The sequence below is a fragment of the Rousettus aegyptiacus genome, unplaced genomic scaffold, assembly GCF_014176215.1.
Source record: "Rousettus aegyptiacus isolate mRouAeg1 unplaced genomic scaffold, mRouAeg1.p scaffold_m13_p_12, whole genome shotgun sequence".
NCBI classification, from domain to species: domain Eukaryota; kingdom Metazoa; phylum Chordata; class Mammalia; order Chiroptera; family Pteropodidae; genus Rousettus; species Rousettus aegyptiacus.
The window spans coordinates 2,942,171-2,965,815 of NW_023416287.1; the positions used below are offsets into that span (position 1 = coordinate 2,942,171).

The 23,645-nt window shown below is 54.0% G+C and overlaps 2 protein-coding genes across 5 annotated transcripts in view; both read left to right on the plus strand.

Annotated features, from left to right (window-relative positions):
• Positions 1–11,882, plus strand: part of LOC107500074 (serine/threonine-protein phosphatase 4 regulatory subunit 1) — a 62,718-nt gene extending 50,836 nt beyond the window's left edge. For all 4 annotated transcript variants that reach the window (XM_016124906.2, XM_036229233.1, XM_036229234.1 and 1 more), the window contains 8 exons: positions 1,907–2,005; positions 2,594–2,779; positions 3,001–3,162; positions 3,921–4,021; positions 6,131–6,251; positions 7,030–7,164; positions 8,974–9,115; positions 9,909–11,882. In XM_016124906.2, coding sequence (XP_015980392.2) covers positions 1,907–2,005; positions 2,594–2,779; positions 3,001–3,162; positions 3,921–4,021; positions 6,131–6,251; positions 7,030–7,164; positions 8,974–9,115; positions 9,909–10,066 — 1,104 coding nt within the window. In that variant the 3' untranslated portion in view covers positions 10,067–11,882. The remainder of the gene's footprint in view (positions 1–1,906; positions 2,006–2,593; positions 2,780–3,000; positions 3,163–3,920; positions 4,022–6,130; positions 6,252–7,029; positions 7,165–8,973; positions 9,116–9,908) is intronic.
• Positions 11,883–12,549: 667 nt separating this feature from the next.
• On the plus strand, positions 12,550–22,327 carry ANKRD60 (ankyrin repeat domain 60). The gene is made up of 5 exons (XM_016124854.2): positions 12,550–12,560; positions 12,882–13,261; positions 18,022–18,152; positions 19,628–19,793; positions 21,926–22,327. Exons 1-5 carry the CDS (start codon positions 12,550–12,552, stop codon positions 22,225–22,227), a joined length of 990 nt encoding a protein of 329 aa, XP_015980340.2. The 3' UTR covers positions 22,228–22,327.
• Positions 22,328–23,645: the final 1,318 nt, after the last annotated feature.

Genomic DNA, 23,645 nt, shown 5'->3' on the forward strand with positions numbered 1-23,645 from the left:
CTGAGTGGTGATGGGTAATCTCTTGAGACGCGTGGCCTTCAGGGCTGGAAAACCAATCGTTTCTCCATTCACACAGTTTGATTTGATTCTAGTGTTTCATCTGGCTCACCTCCCTTACCCCGAGGCTGCTCTGATAAGACCAAAGACAAATTTTAAAAGCTCGAATATAAAACGTTTCAGAGTTTGTTAACGTTACCTATGATTAGCAAGGCATGAGATGATGCCCTCTTTTCTGGGTTGTTTCAAAAATAGACTAGATAATACACACACGCTGTCACCCTTGTTGAAGCCACGCGTGTTTGTGGAAAGGCGTGGTCGCGTTCATCTCGGCGGAGATGTGACAGGCTTCAGCCTCTCATACGGGGAAGTGGAAAAGTAAAGCCTCCCTCCCTCCCAGTTGGCCCTTCTGAGTGGACGGTGTGGAAAGGCAGGTGTGCTCAGGCCTTGGCGGGTGGCGTGGGGCAGCAGAGCTTTTGAATTTGCAGCTTGTTCTTAGGTTCCATCGGGACCGGTTGGGATGGCTCCCAGCTGCAAAAGAAGGAAAAGGAAATAAACTCTGAGGCGGCGGGATAGTGTTCTCGCACACAGACCACACGGGAGGAGCGGGGCTGGGGCTGGTCACCTCGGGTCCTGGAGGTCGCCCCCAACCCCCCGTGCGCCTGCTCTGCCGTCTTAGCTGCCAGCTGAGCCCCGAAACGCGCAGCGCGGGGAGGGGGGCGCTGCTTTCTCGCTTGCCTCCGTCGGTGGCCAGGTGGCTTGCTGGGGGAACGGCCGGCCCCACAGTGCCTCCGGGGGCTGTCTGGACTCGTACTGCTCCATCGAAACCTTAGCGTGGCTCCTGGACTCAGTGCTGTAGATAACATTGCAATGAAGACTTTGGAACAAAATGAATTCCTGGAAAGAATGATGATTTATTATTTATGAATATGTGAATTTATTAACTTGCGAAATTGAGGTCTTAGGTTATCATGCTGAAATGTTTCTGTTTTATCATGCTCTCTGTTAAAATCAGCAGTACGTTTCAGTGGAAACCTTGGGAACTGAAGGTTCTGGTAGCATGCCTTAGAGCCAGCAAAGCATCTATCGGTGTATTAATCGACTTTCCTGGATCGTATATTGAGCCGATTTGTCAGAACCCATTAAGCTGGTAGACAGAGTGACATTTCAAGAGCAACTAGGAGACCCATGTTGGGCTGACGGAGAAGGTCAGGTCCATCTCAGTTAACGTTAATCAATGGCCAGAGGCCAGCGTGGTCCTGCGGAACGTCTCACTCATTTTAAGTGTTAACCTGATGAAGGGTTTATCAGCAGACGTCGGAGGTCTGAGGTGTCGCACATGTGAGAATCGAGAACTGAGTTACATACTTCTTTATCAGCCAGACCTTTTCACTCAAATTCAGTGACTCTTCCCCTCCCCTACCCTCCCCGTCCTCTGTCGTGGGTCCCGCGTTGCTGCAGTCTCTAGTTCCTGGGAATGCTGGACGTGCTGCCTTCCGGAGTGGTCCATGCCTTCCTTAGACATGTGACTGCTGCTTAGGGGCCTTGGTTAACCCAGGCCTGGGGACTCTGGGGCCTGAAGAGCCTTGGTTAACCCAGCCCTGGGGACTCTGGGGCCAGACTCAGGTTGCTGGTACTCACCAGCATCGGCAAGTCTTTGGTAAGGGCCTCAAGCGGTCTTGAAATTAAAATGGAATAAAATCTGTTTGCCTCGGCACTTAAAACAACTGCCCTGTACAGTGTTGTGTGTAACCGTGCACGTGCAGCTTGTGGCTTCTGGAGAGAGACCCCCGGCTTCAAGGGGCGCTCTGGTCTTGGTTTGCAGAAGGCCTTTCTGGCTTTGGAAGAGGGTGCTTTGGGGAGGGGATGGGGCCATGTTGGTGACATACATGCCCAATCCACCCCGCAGAATCCCAGCGAGCCCTGCAGTGGGACCCGTGACCTTGCGGAGACCCAGGAGCAAAGGCACGACCCCACCCCGCTTGAGGAGAATAAATCTAAATTACAGGTTCGTTCCTTGAAAAGCAAAACACCGCACAGCTTTACATCTTCAAGAAGTTAAATTTAAGAATGGCCATCGGAAGCAAATATTTCTCTTCCATCAATATTAATGACATATCTCAGTCTGCAATCTATGGTACTAATATTTCTTCTCTAACAAAAAATAAATTATAAAGCAGTATTTAAAGTCTTCCGAACAATCTAGAATAGTATTTTAATAAAGTCAAATATGAGAAAGCAATTTGACATGTATACACTGATATATTTAGTGTCTGTTTATAGAAGTCATTTTGCCTTTTTTTTGGTCGAAGAGCTTTCGATGGCTCCTTTCCTTCAGCCGTGTTCGCCTTTGTTCCGTCTCACCCATTGGCTTCCTGCTCGGGGATGACATGAGCGTGGCCTGAACGCCAGTCCCCCTTGGGAGCCCGCTCCCGGCAGGACGGGGAGTCTGCCGGTCCAAAGCTCCAGGAAGGCCTCGCGTCCCTCTCCGATTTCCACTTTTCTGTTTTCACCTCCAAGTCCCGAACTCCCCGTGTTTCACGAGTTTCCTCCTCTCCAGCAAGCGCGGCAGTTCCCTTTCTCTCCCGTTTCGCAGGACGTAATCCCGCAGCCCCTGCTCGATGAGTACGTGTCGATGACCGACCCTGCCCGCGCCCAGAGCGTGGACACCGACATAGCCAAGCACTGTGCCTACAGCCTTCCGGGGGTGGCGCTCACCCTGGGCAGGCAGAACTGGCACTGCCTGAAGGACACGTATGAAACGCTGGCTTCCGACGTGCAGGTAAGAGCCGCCTCTTCGGCAGCACACGCGGGAGCAGGCAGGAGGGGCCAGCCGCAGTGACCCGCTGGCTGCAGCCAGCATGCTTGCCGGTCTCTGAGGAAATAAAGCGTTAAGTGGCCAACACCTGGCAGCATCAGTTTCGCTCCAGAAATGGCACTTACGCTCCTGATAACATGGCACTGTGCTTGCTTTGTGCTTTGCATGTCTGCGGCGCACCCCAGTGGAAGGTCCGCCGGACCCTCGCCTTCTCCATCCACGAGCTGGCTGTGATTCTTGGGGATCAGTTAACGGCAGCCGACCTGGTGCCCGTCTTCAATGGATTCTTAAAAGACCTGGATGAAGTACGGATAGGCGTTCTTAAACACCTGTACGATTTTCTAAAGGTAGGAGGAAGGATTTGAAACAAAAAGCAAACCTCCCCTCTTCAAAATAGTTTTTTTCAACCCTGGATATATAAAGCTGCAGTGAAAAAAAAAAAAGTGCAGCTGTCTCGGTTTTTCCATCCCATCCAGAATCTTAAAGCAGTGTTCTTTAGGTGACAGCTGAATGTCTTTGCACCCTTCCTCCCGTCTCCCTGTCCCTGACGCCTCGCTCTGCGGGGGACGGTGGACACGCAGCCCAGCGCGCTCCGTGAGCAGGAAGGCCCCGGGCCCGGCCAAAGCCCGGCCTCTCTGCTGCACGAAGGGCTTTTCAGCAGGATGCTGCTGCTTCCCTAAAGGACGATGTGTAGAGCTGAGAGTTTTAAAATGATCCAGACTAACGAGCGCTCTCGCCCGCTGCCCCCAGTGGGCTGGCACACACAGCCCGGCTCAGGCCTCCGCCAGGTGCGGGAGCCCAGAGCTGTCCCTTGAGCCCGCATGTGCGGGGGTGCTCTGTGCAGGAAGTATGACAGGAGGAAGAGCTAGGGGGCTCTGGGGAACACACGAGCACACGCACCAGCCGGGGAGGCGGCCGGAGGCGTTCAGGGATGCGTTAGGGTCTGTCCACAGCCACGTTAACGCACAGCCACCTGGGTCATCCAGGCGGCAGGGGATGCGCAGTTCTTGCCGGTGACAAATGTATAATTTGAGGCATAATAAAACAGTATATTTGGGGTCATTTCGAGGGATTATGTATTTACGTATACATTTTTTAAAAATAGTTGCTTCACGAAGATAAGAGGAGAGAATATCTTTATCAGCTTCAAGAATTTGTAGTGACTGATAACAGCAGGAATTGGAGGTTTCGATACGAACTAGCCGAGTAAGTAAACCTGTTTGGGGATATGAGAAGGCAAGGTAGATGGCACGATTCTTGATTTTCCTACCTCATAATTGATTTCTAAACCAGCAGTAATCGTGTTCTTTTGGGTAAAGAGATTATCTTTTTATTAAGGAATAAACTGAACTCCAAAGCTCTGAGTTACAAGTACCAGCCCCTGGGGAGGCATTCCTTTTCGGATGAAGACAGGGCTCGAGTCACTTTGGAATTAGAGGGTTCCGCTGTTCTCTAAAGCAATTTATTCGAACCAAATAAAAGATGAGTCACCCGCTCTTCAATATTTTGCTATTAATCGGAGCAGTTTTTTGCCAAAGCTTTCTTGAACATTCTGAGTGTAGCCCTCTGTAGGGCACAGCATGGTTTGTGCACTTCAGCTTCTAAAGAAAATTATGCTACACCGAGAGATATGAAAAGGTCTAACCCAGATGAGATGATTATTAAATAAGAACGTCGCCCAAGGTGGCTCATATCTGTACATCATTTCGTGTGCAAAGGAGTTATTTAATTCCATCTGTGCCGGCAAAGGTTTTAGTGATTCTAAAAGCAAAAACATCACTTTAAATAATTCTCCTTCCCGAGGTGTATAATGTGCTTTCCGCAGTACCGAGTGCATTTGTTTGTGGTGGCGGTTGTTTGGATTTTAGTTTTCACCTTGTCGAGATTTATTTCGATATCTTTAGTTTTCATTTTTCTTACCCTCCACTAGAAATCTCACAAGTAATTGTCGTCCCCGTGGAAATCCATCAAGCTTTTGCAGCTGTTCAGGATGTGATTTGGCGGGTGCCGGGGGCAAACCGAAAGACTCTCTCTTTGCTGTGATCTTTAATCATCATGCTTAATTCGAGAGATTGAGGTTTCAGTCCTTATGCCGCGTTCCTGGCGTCCATTCTAGCAGAGAAAAACAGGCCCTTTTTTCCCGTGAAGGCCTCGCGCCCTCTAGCGGCAGTGTGCGGGAACCTGGCCAGGTCCTTCTCTGGGAGGGCTGACCGCTTCCCTGGGCTGGGGCTGGGGATGGGGACAGGGACGGGGTCGGGGATGGGGTCCGGGACGGGACTGCAGCCCGGGTGCGGGGCGGAGATGGGGACGTGGTGTGGGAGGGGAACGGGACCAGGGATGGGGACAGGTACAGGTCGACCTGCTTCCCAGGGCCCGGGGTTAGGGGAGGATGGAGCTGGGGACCCGCCGGCTCAGCTGGCATCGCCCCACGGCGCTGTCCTTGAACGCTGGCTATCTCCCATCTCTGCTGTGACTGTTGAAGCCAAAGCCGCAGATATGAATGCCGTGCTCCCATGCCCATAATATTGGTATCGGGGTTTTGTTTTGTTTTGTTTTGTTTTGTTTTTCTGAAAACAGTGCTTTTTGACATGAACGCATTCACGGGCACTCCTGGCTTCTGGCTCTAACTTCCTTCCAGTCTGTCTTTCATTTCCTTTCATCACCAGTGTGGCAGTAATGCCGTTTGTTTTCATGCCCTTCTCCCCATCCCCACGTAGAAAACAGTGGCAGCTCCCGCAGTAGAGGTTTTCAGCCAGCCAGCTACGAATCCCCCCCTTGGAGCAGGCTCCCACTTCTCTCCAAGCGGGCCTGGCTGGATGCGGAGAGCTCCTGCACGCAGCCCGGAGCCGGCCGGCTGCAGCGGAAAATTTAATTTGCAGCTTCAGGAACGCGGCAGAGGCAGTGAAATCTCATTTGAGTGTTCCCTTGATCTGATCTTTGGGAACTTCATCATTCTGGCTATTTTTATGTTATCTGATTTTAAAGTTTTATGTGCTTTCGAACTGATAACCTAAAATTGAAATATTAAATCCCTATTCATAAATTTCTCAGCCTCTGTTTTACAAAGTTTATGTGCTTTGGTTTGGTGTGTTTGTGTGTGGGAGATGCGGAATGAAGGTTTTTTTCCCACTCTTCTCTGCGTGGCCATTTCTCAGCTTTCTGCCTCCGGCTTTCCCACCGGGAAGCCTCCCTTGCCTCAGTCTCCCAGCCTGGCCGGTTTTATCTATAAGACGAAACGAGGGTAAAGAGAAATTAATAAGGTGTTTTTCATCCTCCTCCCAGCCCCCAACAACTTCTTTCTTTTTTCCATTCCAGGCAGCTGATCCTGATTTTGGAGCTCTACCACCCCAGTGACGTTTACGACTATTTAATGCACATTGCCTTAAAGTTGTGTGCGGACAAAGTGTCTGAGGTTCGGTGGATCTCCTTCAGACTAGTAAGGAATCGGCCTTTCTGTTGGCGATGTTTGGAAATAGGAATATTTTTGTTTACTCCATTTTTAACTACTTGATTTTTCCTGGGTTTAATTTGTCAGCTTACCCGTGAAACCAGCTTTTATATTTTGGAATTAGGAACCGCATGATAGTTTTATCAGTCTGTGAGATAGCTTTGTGGTTAAGTTGTATGCTACAGTGATGGAAATTGTGGGAAATCATTTTATAGAAGAGACTCTTCAGACGGTGCCCTAGTGCTCTTTGAAACACGGTCGGACCTACCATGCAGCCTGGTTTTGCAGAGATGTAGTTAGTGAGCAGGAACCCCGGCGTGGGAGAGCTGGTCGGTTGCGTGTGGGCTCACGCCAGCTGCATACTGATGGAAAAAGTCTCATTGGAAAATACTGATTTACGAAGTACTCTCATGGTATTAAAATTTTATAAAAATGACATGTTCCGAAAGAGAATGGTTTAGTTATTATGCGAGGGGACGTTTTCTCAAATTTGGAGTCTTAAGATTAGTTACTTTTCCAATGCCGTTCCCTCGTTGAATTTCATTTTAATGAAGGGTTTTATGTATGTACATATGTATACTGCCATATATTTAAACATGTTTTCCTCTGTGTTCTGATGATTACTGTGGAAAAGTTCCTTTCTCCCATGCTTATGAATTCATTGCAAAGGCGGAAGGGTCCGTGCACGTCCCGTGTCCACGCGGACCCGCGTTCACGGCTCAGACGGCGGCAGCGCCCTCAGTCGCTCCTCCGATGCCTCCCACAGGTCGTGGCCATGCTGCAGAAGTTCTACTCCAGCAGCGAGAGTGCGCTGGGGCTGAGTTTCATCAGCGAGCTCGTCGTTCGGTTCCGGCACTGCTCCAAGTGGGTCGGGCGGCAGGCCTTCGCCTTCATTTGTCAGGTTAGCGAGGCCTGGTGCGGGGGGCACGGGGGGCCTCCCCGGGGCACGTGTGTGCGCGTGTTGATGCCCAGTGCCCTAGATGAAGAATCCGGCCCTGAAGTACTGGCCAGGAACTCAGGGATCCGTGGACCAAAGCCCCTTATCCTACAGGGGACTGCGACTGACCCGGTCAGGCAGGGCAACTTGCCCGGGGGTCGGCCGCCTGTACACAGGTCATTCACCATGGACAGCGACTGAGCGCCCGCTGTGTGCCGGGCATGCCTGGGCGCTGGGGGCGGAGGGCACACCGCCTGCTCTTCCCGGCACCTTCCACGTGTGAGGCCAGGGCAGGCCCAGCGCCCGGTGCGGGCTGTGTGCATCACCGCCGTCGCCTCCGCCGCTGCCACGGAGGGAGGGCGGGCCGGCGAGCGGAGCGGCGGGTAGGGGGGCAGACTGCCACTCTGTGGAGCGGGGCCCCTGTCAGCCCGTCCGCTCCTGGCCCGGCTCCGCGGCGCTCCCTCTGCCCTCGGAAGGGCAGGCGCCTCGCGCGCGGGCGTGTGTGTGTGTGTGTGTACACGCGCGCGTGCGGCTGGGGAGGCGGCCGCCGTGTCCTGAACGCCTCCGCGTGGCCGGCGTCTCACCGCGCGTCCCGTCCTCGGTGACAGCCACCATGCCGCGAGCGTGGCACGCCCACTGCCGTCGGGCCAGCTGCTTCCAGATGAAGCAGTGGACGCCCAGAGAGGTTAAGTCCCTTGTTCAGATCTCACAGGAAGTGCAAATCCATAATGCTTTTTCTGTTCGAGGGTTATTTAAAAGTCCTAACTTTTCCACGTGCACGTCTCCCAGCACACGCACGGAAAGGTAGAGGGACAGCGAGGTGACATCTCGGGAATCGACACCGGCTTTGTCGCAGGCCCTCATGGCCCCCCGGCCACTGAAGGACTCACAGGGGCCCCCTGTTGGGCTGGAGGGGCATCACGGGGGAACACTGGCCACTTACTTAGCAAGGACCGGGGGTGGCAGCGGAAGTGCCGATTCCCCGACTGCAGGCGACACCGCGAAGTCAGTGCCCCAGATCGTTTTGTGGAGAAAGGGCCAAAGAGGCGCTTTTATTTTTAAATTCGTTATCTGAGACTTGGAGGAACACGATGAAACAGGAGAGAAGGTACCAGCCGCTTTGGTTCAAGAACAGTGAATGTTTTGTGCTCTCACAATTATTAAAGATTTACCAGACCCGCAGTAGCAGCAAGAAAAGGAAGGGTTCTCATCCAGGCTACCCCCCAAGGGTAGGGGTGGTGGTCACTTAGACACAGCTGTGCGGGGAGAGCGTCACCTGGGGTTGTGATGGACGACCCGTGTACCTGCCTCCCAGGTGCGCACGCAGCCTGGCGCAGCTGGTGCCTCCGCGTTCCCCAGCGCGGCGTCTGGCGCCCGGAGGACACTAAGCAAATGCCAGCTGCTCTGGTCACCCTGCAAACTGCTGGGCCAGCCACCCCACCTCTCCATGGTGCAGATGAGGAAACCGAGGCTCAGGGCCCCGGAGCTAGTAAACGATCAGGTCACTCACTGTCTGGCTCACAGACATTCGCTTTCTCCACCGAATGTCACACCACTTGTGACCCAGTGCCTGGTGATGAATTCCAAAGCGGTCACTGTGCTCCTAATCACATTCAGTGGTCGAGATTTTTAAATCGAGACGCACACACCCCTCTCAGAGCAACCGATCCCAAATTGACGTCCTCAGGACCGGGGGAGCGTGCGCGTGAGGAGAAGCCTGCGGCCGGCGCTGACCCTCCTCTGGCGGCGGCCCCCTCCCCCCTCTCGTCGCAGGCGGTGGTGAGCGAGGAGTGCATCCCTGTGGACCAGTTCGTGGAGCACCTGCTCCCCAGCCTTGTGAGCCTGGCCTCCGACCCTGTGCCCAACGTGAGGGTTTTGCTGGCCAAAGCGCTGAGGCAGACGCTGTTGGAAAAGGGTACGTGGGCCACTTTCCCGACCTCGCGCATCTTCGTCTTCATCGGGCGGCAGCTACATCCCTTCTCCAGGGAACTGGAGCAAATGATGTGAGGGCGTACTTCAGACTCATCGTGTAAATGAACGCGTTCACCTTTATGGGTGTTTCGGTATTTATAAAATGACAGGAAGTGCTCGTGGTTCAGTTTTCACATTTGATAAACGTGCTGAGATGCAAAGTTGTCCATCTTCTAGGAGCGAGGGAGCCTTTTGCACATTTTGAGTTGTGCCATAGAGATTTTGAAAGGTAGCAAATTTCAGTCTTAACTACAACTGGGTTTTAATGGTAGGATTTTGTAGTCAGTAAGAAAAAATACATGCTGCCCTGCCAGTTATGTTCAGCCTGAACGGAGGTGGCAGGAGGCGGGGTCCCCGGGAGACTCGCTCCCCGCCCCCACATGCATAGGAGGGGGTCTCCAGCCCACCCCGCTCCCTCCCTCCTTCCCCGCCCCTCCCCCCACCCGGTCCTGCCAGCAACCTGCTCCCGCGGCCCACACACATTGCCAGTTCTTGTTGGAGGGAAGAAAAGATGATGTTTTAAAAAGTTTTAGTTATAATTTAAAGAAAGTAAGTCTATCTTTCACATTTAGGAAATACTCTTTGATTAAGCAGTTTTATCATTTTAAAGGACTTACGTATATGATTCTTTGAAAGTGATTTATTGTCCTGAGTTGTTTAAAAACCCCCGAACTAGAGTTTGTTTTAGAACACAGTTCATGGCACACATGGTTTGAACTCATGGTTTCTCTCACTAGCGTACTTCAGAAATGCCGGTCACCCTCATCTTGAAGTCGTTGAAGAGACCGTCCTGGCTTTGCAGTCAGACCGGGACCAAGATGTCTCCTTTTTCGCCACCCTGGAACCGAAGCGGCGGAACCTCACGGCCACCACCGCGCTGGGAAAGCGGGGTTAGCGGCTCTGTGGGCGCCACAGCCCGGCCGCTTCGCGCCTGGCCCTCGTCGCTTGCTGCGATGGCGCCTGCCGAGGGAGGAGGGGGCCCTCACGACCCCTTTCCCACCTGCCGTCACAGGGACCGCACCGGGATGGGCGTCGGTTCCGCGTGGCCCAGCTGTGCCACACCTCCACGCCCCGCCTGCCTGTCGCACAGCCCGTGAAAAGGCTGTACGAGCAGCTGACTGACGGGGTGGGACCTCCACGGCATCGGGTCACCTGTGCGGGGCTCGTTTTCTCTTTTACGAACTGTCCTGTAGAGCCTCCCCCACCAATGACGTAGCTTGTTAGAAGCTGTCCAGCCTTTAACAGACTCGCACGTTTGGCTCCCGTACATCTTCCTGTAAAACATAGTTTATGGTATTTTATTTTATTTTTAACTGCAATACTGTACATATGTAAATAACTCCTGACAGGAAAAAAAATATATTAATGTAATATTAGCCTCCTATCAGTGAACAGAACAAATACATCATTTAAATTTATGTTCCACTTCGAAATGCTGCAAATATAGCCCGATTTGTTTACTTTTGAAGAATGTGATAGTTAAAGGAATCTACTACAGGATGATTTATGGCAGCCTTTCTAAAGCTGTACGTTCGTTGTAAACTCTCCTTGGAATTTTCCCGCAGGCACTCCTCCCTCCCCCTTCTCCACGGAACTGTGGCCCAAAGATATGTATTGGCTTTCAATGGAGGCATAAAGCAGAAAGGTTTTTCATTCTTATATGGAGATGTTAGCAGATGCTTAAGAACTCGGGAGGGAAATGGATCATTGAGATGCATGGATATTGACTTTGTATCTCATGCTTTAGAACCTTAACAAAAAATAAGAAACCATAGTTTTCATCAGTCCATATACTTGCCCACAAATACCAGTGATTCTCGGCGTATTAAATTGTGATACTCTTTAAACTGACTTAAGTATACAGAACTTAGATTTCACGCTTTTAAAATTTAGATTAAGAGAAAGATGCTCTAGCATTTAAACAGGTTTTTCATTACGAACTTAAGGTTCTTTGTCCATTTGATTAAGTTCTGCGCACACGTGTGCCACGTTACTTGTCTTATTGCTGTGATCATCTGCCCGGAGGGAGGGAAGGGGCTCGGCTACCCACTGGGTTCGAGGAGCAGCTGCCTAGGGCACTTGAGCTGTGTCCATTCTTCCCTTAGATCTTCTTCTGGTCTTTTCTTTCTTTTTGTTTTATGTAAAATTTCTGGAGCTGTATATTGAATTTCCTGGTATACAGGATGCTATCCCCTCCCCCAAGCTCCATGGAGCAGATTCTTTCAACAGAAGGGAAGATGGTCCATACCATGCCAAAGACAATAAAGTCCGTGTGTGGGAACCTGAGAGCGTAAGCCAGGGTGGCATCCGGACAACTTCAGCAAAGAGCGAGTTAATAAATTGGAGGCTAAACATTAAGGAAAAAAGAAAACTCAATCCATCCGTGATCAGCACTTATTCATAATAAATGGATGGAAGCTGTGTTTTGCTTCAGTAGCAAGCAATTAAAAATTTTCTTATTGCCTAGAAATGGAGATTGTCATGTTAAAATCTGTTGATCTAGCAGCATAAGTGGAATTATTCAACTGTATTGAATTGTTCAATCTTGTATTCTGTGCAGAACTTAATTTTCCATTAAGAAAAAAAGATTAGCCTCAGTTTGTGTTGTGATCTGTGGAACTTGATTGGGCTGGTCGAGGTCCTAGACACTCTGGTAAATAATTTAACCCTTAAAATTTCATTTTCTACATTAAAAGTTTTCTATAAAATAATGCCTTTCCAGAGCAAAGATTTTTTTTTTTTCTAATGACTCATTTCACTGCAAAAAGTATGTTTAAGGCTCACATTTTCTCTCTTTCGGAAACAACCGAGATTTCCCTGAAGATTGTTTTTGGTTCCCTGTGGCGTTTTCTCCTCGTCACTTCCCCATCAGCTTAGCCCCCCGGAGCTTGCTGTTGTCCTAAACACCGCCCTCCCCACCTCCTCTCAGGCGCGTTAATGGAAAAGCACGGGATGGGGTTCTCACAGGTGTGAGCTCCCTGGAGGGGTATCTTAACAACCACCATGGCAGCCTTTCACCTCATGGACAGGCCCCCTTGTTAAGTGTTTGTATCTGGCACCTTCCTCACTGCAAGAATTCGGGAGCATTTTCAAAATGGATGGATTTCGATTTAGCTTCTGCCTTCCAGAATTTAGATTAAGAGAAATCTGTGGCCCAGCGCAGATTTTTTTTCACCACGTCGTGCCCAGATCTGCAGAAAGGAGTCATATTTCTGCAATTTTTTTTTTTGGTTAGAAATAATGATTTTTAAGCATGCCTAAAGATTGCACTTTACAACTCTCTGTAGACAGGCATGCAGCGATGATTTAGAGGGTTAGTCATGCATAATGCCCCCAGGCAGTGGGCCTCGGTCAGGCAAAGATTGCATTTAAACAGACATGGAGGAGAGGTCAGTTTCCTTACAGAAAGCTGCCTGTTTTCCTCGCTTTCCACGTGAAAGGAGCTGACATTAATAGCAGCTTGGAGCTGCGAGCAGGAGTTGGGTCGTGGTGGGAGCTGGGCGCGCGGGGGTCGCGGGGGGCGTGGCCTCTGGGCGATGCCTACGTATCGATCTGCATTGATCTCGGTGAAGCTTCCGGCTTTGGGAAGCGCCTGCGCCCTTGCGCGTTGTTTCAGACGCGTCTCTGCTCATCCGCCCACACTCGAGGCTGCGCCGGCCGGAGGGGCGCCGAGGGCGGGGGCGGGGATGACGCGCGGCCGCCGCGTGCAGCCGGGATGACGCACGCCGGGGCCGGCGCTGGGCCATGCGGCGGGCTGCGGAGGACAAGGCGGGCGGCGGCGCAGCGCGGGCCGCGGGGCCGCCGGGGGGCGCCCTCCGTGCGGACCCCGCGGCGGGGCGGCGGCCTCCCTCCGCGCAGCCCCCCGCCCGCGCCCACAGCGCGAGCCGCGTCGAGGACTCGCAGGCCACGAGCCTGACGGTCGACTTGACCCCAGATGTCTTCTCCATGCGGGTGTCGCTGGAGGAGACCGGGGAGATGTTCCGAGTGACGAACTGCCGCCCGGACATGACCGTGCTGGAGCTCAAAAAGGAGTTGGACCTGATAGCCGGCATCCCCTTGGACCTCCAGCGGCTCCAGTACCTAGACCAAGGTGGCCCCTGCGCACCCCCTTCCCTCGACCCGGGGCGCCCAGCCCCCTTATGAAACCTGCGGTCTGGGGAGGGGAGCTTGCCCACGTGAGAGCCCCCCCGAGTTCGAAACGAACCCCAGATGGGAAAGCAAACCCTGGCCACTTAGGGACCACCCAACCCCAGACAGGCGGGTTCACAGTAGCCCTCAGATCTCAAGGCGAGACCCCACTCCACAAGCAGTGCTGCTGGGCTTAGGGCTCCAGTCCCAAAGCTAGCTGTGTAGTCAGCCCTACCAGCCGGAGCAAATGGTGCCCACGTGGGGACCCCAGGTCCCCAAAACGCTGGCGCAGCAGGACCCCTCGGAAGCCCAGACCTTCAAGCTCCCCATGTCTTCATCAGGGACCCGAGTCCCAAGGCCAACAGTTTCCGCACAAGACTGCAGGTCTGAGACAAAGCCTAGGACCCCAATCACAGGCAAACCTGCTCACATCCGGACCCCAAACTCAAACTTCAAGTCCTCATGCTGGACATGTGGACATCAGAACCCCCAATCCACTAACCAGCCATGTCCACACAAGGATAGCAAAGACCAAAACAAACCTACCCACTTCAGGACCCCAAAACTCAGAATAGACCTGCCCAAGACTGAACCCCAAATCTCCAGGGTAACCATGACTACTTCAGAACCCCCAAATCCCCTGGTGTCTGTGTCCACACAAGGATGCCAAAGTTCAGAACAAACTGTGCCTACTTAGGGACCCCAAAATTCAGAACATACCTGCCCAAGACTGAACCCCAAATCTCCAGAGAAACTTAGACTATCTCAGAACCCTAAATCCTCTGGCAACTATGCCCATGCCAGGATGTTAAAGTTCAGAATAAACCCTGCCCACTTCAGGACCCCAAAACCAAGAACAAACGTTGCCAAGACTGAACCCCAGATTCCTAGGCTATCCATGTGACCACCAGAACCCTGAATCCTCCAGCAATCATGTCCACTGATCAGTGTTAAAGCCTAAGATGAACTCTGCCCACCTGAGGACCCCACATCTCTATGCAGAGCATGCCTGCGTTTGAACCTCAAAATCCACACTATCCTTACCTACAACAGGAGCCTGAACCCCAGGGCAGACCCTGACCGGATCAAGAGCCCGAATCTCAGAGCAGACGCTCCCAGTTCTGAGCCCTCCAATCTCTAAATAACCATCCCAGTCCCTCAGCTGTCTCTGTGTACCCAAGGGTACCAGAGCCCAAAGCGAGTTCTTCCCACATCTGGACCCCAAAATTCAAAGCCAACCCCGCCCACATCTGAGAGCCAGATTGTAAGCTCACTATGACTGACTACACTGCAACCCCAATCCCAAGCACCGTATCCTCACGAGGGCTTCAAAACATGAGACAAAGTCTGCCCACAGTAGGACCCCAAAACTCAAGTCAAACCTGCCCATGTTTATATCCCAAATCTCCATGGAAACCATGTCTACATCAGAACTCCCGAGGTTTAAGCCAACCACACCCATATGAGGAAGCCAAAGTTCAAAACAAGCCTTGCCTACAACAGGACCCCCAAACCCAAAGCCGACTCTGCTTGTGTTTGAAATCAACAGTGCTCAGCCAACCTTACTTACTTTACATCAGGACCCCAAATTTTAGACCGAATCCTGTCTACGGCAGGATCCCAAGCCTCAGGGCAGAACCTGTTGCCATTAAGACCCCCAAATCCCAGGGCAGACCTGTTTGGTTCCTCACCCTCAGTTGCCATACTCCCCAGGCTACATCAGGATCCCAAACCCCCAAACGAGTCCTGCCACACAAGGACTCCAAACCCCAGAATAGACCTTCCCATACCAGGACCCCCAAATAGAAAGTAGACCTTGCCTTCATCGGAACCCCAAATCCGGAGCAAACTCAGCCCTCGTCAGAACCCCAAATCTCAGAGCAAACCCTGTCCGCGTTTGAACCCCGAATACTGGCACTAACCCAGTTGTATCAGAACCCCGAATCTTAAGCTGTGTCCTTGTCTACATCAGGAGCTCAAAGCTAGCCTAGCCGGAATCGGAACCCGGCACCCAAAGCTCACTATGGCTAAATCAGCACCCCAAGGTCCCCTATCCAGACAAACCCCACAAGGGAGGTACGCTGTGGAGGGCAAGGACCCTAGAGCCCAGTTTCTCCCTCCATCAATCTTCTTCCATTGGCCTGGGGACCTGGCTGACCCTGTCCCGATCCCTACGATGTTTAGGATATGAGAACAGGATCGAAGGCCCTGGGCTCCATCATCTCCCCACCCGGTTGAAATCAATGCAAAAAACACTTCGAGAAAATGAAAGATGTGAAACCCTCTGTGGGCTGCTGCACAGAGAGCGTGAACAGCCGGTCCTGCAGGCACACTGCAGCGGTACTGCAGGGGCCGGGGCCGGCGAGACAGACAGCTCCGAGCGCAGCCCGTCTCCATGCCGCCGCCCCTGGGGACCCCGCTCGGCTTCCTGACCTGCGAGGCTGAGCCCTTTGAAGCTCTGGAATTCTCAGTGCCGTTTCGCTCCATAGGCAGAAACAACTAGGAAAAAACAAGATGTATCTGAAAGGCCAAAGGACCTTGCGTTGCTCTCTCTGAGACAGATGAAACATTTTTCATGACGTATTTACAGTGCTGGAGGTGTATCTGGAAGATGCTTTGGGGGGCATTTGTGAGGCTTTATTTGGAAAGGAATAGATCTCAAACCTGGTCTACATTTCATATGTTGCAAATGACGTGAACTCCTGAAGGACTTAGAGTTCCAAAACAAGGGATTCGAAAATGACGTCTCCTGAACCACAGACGTCTGGCACCCCTTGTTAATTCACTGTCTCTGATGAGGTATGCCGAGCTAGGAATTCACGAAAGCTAAGAGGGAATGAAAGACATGGAGTGACTTAACACTGATGTCACAATCCTGTCATTCGGCAAGCACCTAGCAACCGTCAGAAGCTTGACCCCTCTTGTGGTCGGAATCCTTAGTATTGATGGCTGATAGGAAGGAGAGAAGGTGTGGCTACATTGTTGGAAGGAGTTTGGGCTTCTGCCTGTAAACAGTGAGCTGACGCCTCTTTACCCACCTCTCAGGCTGGATCAGATGAGAGAATGTGTGTGAACACCTCGAGAGACACAAATCTCAAAGAGGCGAGCGAGCCCGTGGACGAGGGTGCCCTTACACGTCTGTTGTCAACTCCAACAATTGATCGAGCTGGTGATAATTAGTACTCGTCTTAGCCGAAGGCAATTTTCCCTGCCTGTTGAAAAAGAATGCTCTGTTTTCTGCGGGCGCCCTGTTCGGCACATGCGGATCACACTCCCGTCTTTCCCAGGGAAATAGAGCTTTGCTCAGTGTTTTCAAAGTCGATAAGAAGACGGGGTGTCTTGCTTAGACTAATCACTGATGAGCCTCCGTGTTGCAACCACAAATAAGACCCCCACTAACAGATTGGCTAGTCACCATTCCCTGTTTACATCCGCCATCTGGAGTAAACAAAGGTGCCAGCAGAGCCCGCCGCAGTGACAAGCGGCTGGTGCTGGAGGGAAGGCAAGTCTGCTCGGAGTCCTGGCTTTGCCGTTTGCTAGGGGGCCTCTGTGTGCTCACCAGCAAATGGCGGCGAGGACAGCCCTAGCTTGTGGTGAGGATTAAGGAATGAAGGGACTTAGCATAGGCGCTTGATCGTGGAACAGAAAAGCTCACAAATTCCACTTGGAGTAAATGCTACCTTCCCCCGGGCGGAGTTGAGATGTTATATTGGTGGTGTGGCTTATGAAGAATTCACATTGTTCTGTTAAGCAAGAACATAGGTGGCCACGTAAGCAAAAACCTGCATGGTTAAAAAGGGGAACTAAATACAACTAAGGTTTCTTAAAACATTCTATAACCCTCTTCTGCCGTTTCCGACGGCCTTCTCCAGAGAGTCCGGGTTTGCGCGGTGTGAGTGGAAGCGCCCCGTTCTTTCCTGCGAGTGAGGGGCTGTGCTGGGTGACGGCCCCGACCCAGGCGCTCTGGCCTCTGCCATCCAAATCACGGCGCATGCCGACGTCACCGATGTTACGTCACCACAGCTCCTCAACGGGCGCAATTTCGTTCCCCCAGGGGCCACTTGGCAATGCATGGTGACATTTCTGGTTGTCACGACCAGGCGGTTGTGCCGCTGGCGTCTTGTGGGTAGAGCCCAGGGCTGCTGCTGAACACCCTTTGCAAAGTGCACATGGCCCCACGACAGGAGGTGATCCCGTCCCACGCGTCATGGCACCAAGGTTGAGGAACGCTGCTGTCGATTGTAATTTGAAAGAGCCAGCGGGTTTTCGTCATTGTGTTGCTGCTTTCGCCAGCTGCTGACACTAACCAGAGTATCAGTTCCGCGTACACAACTCGTGCAGCTACACCGTGCTGGGTCTGTGACACGTGGTTATTCCGAGTGTAAGTAGTTCTCTGTAGAGTTTGCCTCGTAAAATGACTCACTGACTCGTGTTTTTCTGCAATAGGATGAGTTATAACTACAGAATTCTGTAAATCGCTGCCTTTTTTATTTTTTACTTTCTGTGATTTGGCTTCTATCTGGGCCGAGCCAAATTAATTTTTCTAAAAGCATTAACGACCGCAAACAGATTCATTCGTGCAGACGAGCGCTCAAGGTTCTAAAATTATCTTTGTGATGCCCAAGGTCAGATAACCCCTTAACTTAACCCACGTAAGTGTTTATTTTTAACACCTGACTTTTTTTTTGTTTTGTTTTAAAAGACAAAATGATTCCCCCCTAGGAATTTTGATGGACGACACCACACTGAAGTTCCACGATGTGGTTCCTGGCGGAATTATCTCGTTATGTGTCTGGCATTATGATGGATGGATGGAGCTGGTATTGGCGGCCGTGGAAGGGGATTCCAGTAAGGTGTTTTTATGATTCTTTAAATGGATATTACACGTCACAAAGCAACTGCAAGCCGTAAATGCGTGGGCGGGTGGGGAGCACTTGTTGTTCATGTGACTGTAAGTTGAGTAAAAGTTTCAGAGTAGGGAGAAAAGACAGCAACGACTTGTGTCATAATGACCCAACACCCCGCTGAGTGCTGTACCAGTGGCATGTCACCGTGTTCACTTATTTGTGACTCGTGACCCGCCCACGCCCCCGGAAGGGATCAGGGCAGCGCGTCTCCTACTCAGGTGTGCATTTAGTCAAGTTGAAAACCTAACTTAACTGCGAGGAAAGGAGGCCAGATAAACATGGAGATTCGTAGCCCACCGCACTGGATGATGCCACGAGCCTGGTGTGGGGGGCGGGGGGTGTCCCGGCCCAGGGGGCCAAACTGCGCACTGCTCGCGTACAGAGCCGGTGCCCCGTCTTTGCCAGGCCTTGTGCTCTGCGGTCAGCTCTGGGGTGAGCGGTGTTGGGGGGAGGAGGGAAGCAGGTGTCCACCCAGTGGCGAAGATGGGTCACTCAGACACAGGCAGCAAGTGCGTGTTCTTTCTAGAAAAGTGAGAAAGTTGTGCAGAAGAGGAGACAGTTTACTTCTGCGGGGAGAGAGGTCAGGGAAGATTGGGCGCAGGAGGGGTGCAGGGACTAGGTCTGGGGCGGCGGGGCCGGACTGCAGCACCCCCTGCCCCCCTCGGACGTGTGGGTCTCAGAGGGGCAGGCTTGCGCGGTCCCTCCCAGGCCTCCCCTGCCTGTCCCCTTCTCCCAGGCCTTCCCCGGCCTCCCCTCCACCACCGTGCGGGGGCGTTCTGGCTCCGGACCGGGGGTTATTCTGTCTTGAGCAGAATCACCTGTGCCTCGTGCACTGCCACACTCTGCCCCCTTGCCACCCCGCACCGGACGCCGGCATGGGGGCCAGCACCCCCGCCATGCTCAGAGGCCGAGTCCGCCACGCGACGATTCTGTTACGGGGGCCTGTGAGTCACCCAAGAGCCGAGTGCAGTGTGTTCCACACTGACGGAGACAATGCGCCTGGAAATAGATCGGAAGGTCGGAGTTCACGAAGTCTCCAGAGTTTGCCCCCCAACCCCCCCGGGGAGGCCGCTTCACGCTGGCCGGGGTCTGTCTTCGTGACCACAGGCACCTTCCTCTGGATACCCAGAAAATCTATTTTTCTCTCTTCAAAACACTGACAGGAAGAATTTCCTGCCTTCCGAGCCGGCCTGAGGGTAAATTCGTATTTCCTGGACATGTATAGAGGGTCAGACAATGTCCTCCCCGGTTCTCCTGGGTGCTTTCCAGCTCTCAGGCTAGGGTTTGCCCTCTCCGTCCCCATCATGAGCCGTAACGTGGCACGTGAGCTAAGCAACCTGCAGTCGGGGGGGCCCGAGCCAGGGCCGCTGCCCGCCAGCCACGGCCGGGCTCACCCCATGCCCCCCGTGTATCTGGCCCAGCTGTTTTGCCTCGGCGTCACCGAAGATTCTTTCTACCAAACGGCCAACTCGCAGCGTCTCGAGGAGAAGCAGTGGAGGAGGTGGGTGTCCCAGCGAGCGTCCGTGGCGCTGTACATCGCCTCGCACAGAGGGCACGCGGAGGCCGTGCAGTACCTTCTAGAACACGGTAATTCTGACGGACGGCCGAGGACGTGCAGGCGCCGGGGGTCCTTTGCAGGTGGGGAGGACAGAGTGGCTGGTCTTCCCGGTCCCTCCAGTCTTATCGGCCACCAGTCACGGCCCCGCTGGGCCACGCACGCCGGTGTGAGGTGTCCCAGGACAGTGCCGGCAGGGGCTCTGTCCCCTCCCTTGGCCAGCTCGCTCACAAAGTGCCTGTCTGCTGTGGGGAGAAGGAACTTTCAGGACACCAAGGCCCAGCACGGCCGAAAGGGCTTCCTGGCTTCCACGTCCAGCCGGGCACACGGCTGGGGACGTTCCCCAGCTGCCCATGTGATCTGGGCTTCAACCACAGTCCGAGGGGCTAGCCTGAGGCGGGCATCGTTCTCCTGGTGGTTGGCAGGCCGGCCAGTCTCCTTCCTCCAAGCCTCTGACTTACTTCCCTCAGGAGATAGTTACCCCAAACCCTCTTTTCATCTCTCCTCCATCAAAGGGCAAGTTTCTGCCCCCCCCCCCACCCTCGCCCATACCCCCCAGTCAGAAACCTTGGCCTGCCCGCATGGTCTCTGACTTCAAGGGCTTTGCATGAGATTCCGCAGGCGTGCGCTTGTCTGCCCTGGATGTGGGTGTTCTTGAGCAAAGGGCCCGCCGATGGGGGTGTAGACCATTGGGGAACAATAGACAATCGTTGCACGCCACTTCCTCGGGAAACGGAAGGACGCGGGACGGTGTTTGGTCGACGGGTTGAGGTCCAGAAGCGGGCCTCACCCCAGGGTCTCCAGTGTCAGCTTGCCTCCGAATCAGACCCTTTCTTTCCTGCCCGTGGCCTTGACCCCAGCCTCTCTTCGCTCAGTCTTTGCTTTTTTTTTTTTTTTTTTCCTCTTAACCACTTCCACCGAGAAAAGTAGCGAACATGTCAGATGCTCGGCAGGACGGCCGGGTGGGGAGTCTGTGAGGGACAGGGCTTCCCGCCTGCCCCCGCCTGCCACTGCCTTCTGCATTTTGCCCGTTGTGAGGTGGAACACGTATGGGCCCCTCGCGGCCGAGCAGTCCTTTAAGCTCACACAAAGTCATTCTAACTCCGAAGGAACCGTGATGTGTTTGAAAACACCAGTTAAAAAATCACAGCCAGCTTTGCAAAGTTTTCTGTCCGCTGCAGCCAGCCGTTGCTGAGACAGGGCCCGGGGCCGAGGCTGGGTGTCCCGAGGGCCCGTTTACAGCTCCGCGTCGCCGGCCGGCCGTGGCTCGGGGGCGCCGGCTCCCGAAGCATCAGCTGCGTGGCACCGACTTGCCTTGTCTTCTGTGTCACGATGTTTGTCATCCGGAATTTGATTTGATGCAATGCGTCCATGTTGGACGCCCGCCATTGGCCCAGCCGTCCGTGGGAGGCAGTGAGGGATCCAGAGGCCCGGCCGTGAGTCAGGCCGCCCCCGCTGCCTGGCTCCTCCGGGCATCGCTCTGCGTGCTGGGGATGAAACCGGCAGTGGTCAAAACAACTGTGTTTTCTGCCCTTGAGGAGTTTGCGAAGGGAAGTCAGCAAACGATTACGAATAATTAGTTCCGTAGTCAGTTGTGCTCTGCACATCCCGAAGACGCAAAGTGTGCAGAGTTTTTTTTTTTTGGGGGGGGGCAGGAGTAGTGTTAAGGGTTCCCTGAAGAGGCGAGAGAAACCTAAAGGACAGAGGTAGGGAGGGGAACAAAGAAATGGGGGTGTCCCGAGCAACGGGCCCTGTGAGTGCAAAGGGCCAGGGGCAGGAGGGGGGACCAGCGGATATTTAAGGATGTATAAGGGGTAAAGACAGGAGCCTGGTGTAATCGGGGCGTGTAGGGAGGGGAGGAAGGCATCGGTGGGGGGCGATGCGGGGTGATGGGGGGCGGGGGGCGAGAGGGAGCGGTAAAGGCGAAGAGCCTTGCCCCAGGGCCGTGGGGGGTGGCCGCAGGGCTGGAGGAGAGCGACGTGGGCACCGATGTGTGCGGGGGGGAGCCAGGCAGCGCTGGGTGCTGGGGGCGCGACGCCCCCTCCCCGACGCTCCCTGCTCGTTCTCCCAAGCACCCCGCTCGCCGCCTCGGCCCCGCTGCGCTCCTCGTCTTGAATGCGTGGCCAGGAGGTGGCCTCCCTCAGCCGGCCCCCTTGTTTCGCAGGAGCCAACTGTCTCAGCAGAACCCCCATGGGCAGGACGCCCCTGCACGCGGCTGCGGCCATGGGCCGGCTGGACTGCATCAACCTGCTGCTCAGACACGGGGCCTCCATCAGCGCCCAGGACGCCGCGGGGATGACGCCCGGGGCCGTCGCCCGCCTGCTGAACCACAAGCGCAGCGAGCGGCGGCTCTTCCTCTTCTACTGGATCCTGAAGTCCGGGAGGAAGGGCACGACGGACCCGCGCGCAGGCAGGACTCCTCCCACGGCCAGGGTCGGGTCCGGCTCCAGGAGGACCAGGACCTAGCTCGTCCGGGCTGACCTGGGTAACTCCTCAAGGGTTCAGACCCACACTGGCCCCTGGCGAGCAGCCAGGCAGCCAAACATGCCGATGAATCTTTATCCGATGCTCGATTCTCTGTCCTGTTTGCAGATGGCTTGGGGAGGGGGCCGGTAGCAGGAGGTGAGCTGTGTTCGTTTGGCGATCCGTTAGGGACCTAACAGGCCCGACGCCAGCCTTCGACTTTAAGCTCTTTGTACACGGCGCGGGGGGACGGGGCCGATCGCCGCCTCCCCCGTCCGCAGACGGCCGAATGCATCGGCTTCGTAAGAGCGGCGGCGGCCGCACGCGGCGTGGGCCGGGAGTTCGGGTTTGCGAAACTCTCGGAACTGCATGCTTCCCCGGCTCGGCGTGTTCCAGAAGGCTCCTCGAGCCAGCTTCGCAGGGTCTGCCGAGTGAGCTGGGTGCGGGAGACGAGGGGGAGAGGTGAGGACGGGGGCAACTGACACACACAGCCCTGTCCGAAAGGGGCGCCGCGACGCAGCAACGAAGGTGTCGAGGGGCGCCGGATCTTTCCAGAACTTTCTAGAGCTGGAAATCTGGCTGTTTGCTATGATGAAGTCCTGATATTTAAGTGGTCCGATTGACATTTTTTATGACTATGGAACGGTACAAAGGGAGCGGAAGAATCACGACATGCCTACAGCTGACCCTCGTCAGGCTCTAACTCGTTCATAGAAGAAAGTGGTAGAAACAAACTGAGACGCATTGGGCCGTTCCTCAGCTCCGAGGCCACGGGGCAGGAACGTCCCGGGCCCTGCCACGCATGTTTCTCTGACCCGGGGGCCCCTGACGCACCTCTGGGGACCCGTGTGGCAGCTTATAGAGCGATGGAAAATGGCAGTGAATCCTGGGCACCCCCCACCCTTCCGGGCTTACATCCCAATAACCAGATCCAGCCTCTAAATTAATTGGCGGCATTTCCCGCTGTCACGGCACGGAAGATCTGTGTGGATGATGTGGCTTCGCGCCCGGGAGGCGCGGCTGCGCCCAGCTCAGCAGTCTGTTTGACAAATCATAGGCGGGGAAAAAAACATAGTTCAGCATCAGCTCTGTCAAAACCGGGAGCTCGTTTTTGGCAGGTGCTCTCCACGGTCCATAGGCAGATATTAAGTAACCCCATCCAGTGGGTCAATTCATTTAGCTAATGAGGCGTGTGGGGGGTGGGGGCGGCCGGGCCCCGGCACCCTTTTAACTTAACAAGTGGTATTACTCAAAGCCACGTGTCTGCTGGGAGCTTCGCCCTGCAGGAGAGCCAGCCGCCGGCCGCTCGGCCCCGGGGCTTCGGCTTCGGAGGCAAGTGTCTTGTCCTCCCAACTCAGTTAAACACTTGGCCAGAAACTGGGCCGGTTCCAAACTCTCCGTGGTGACCTTTTGCTCAGAAC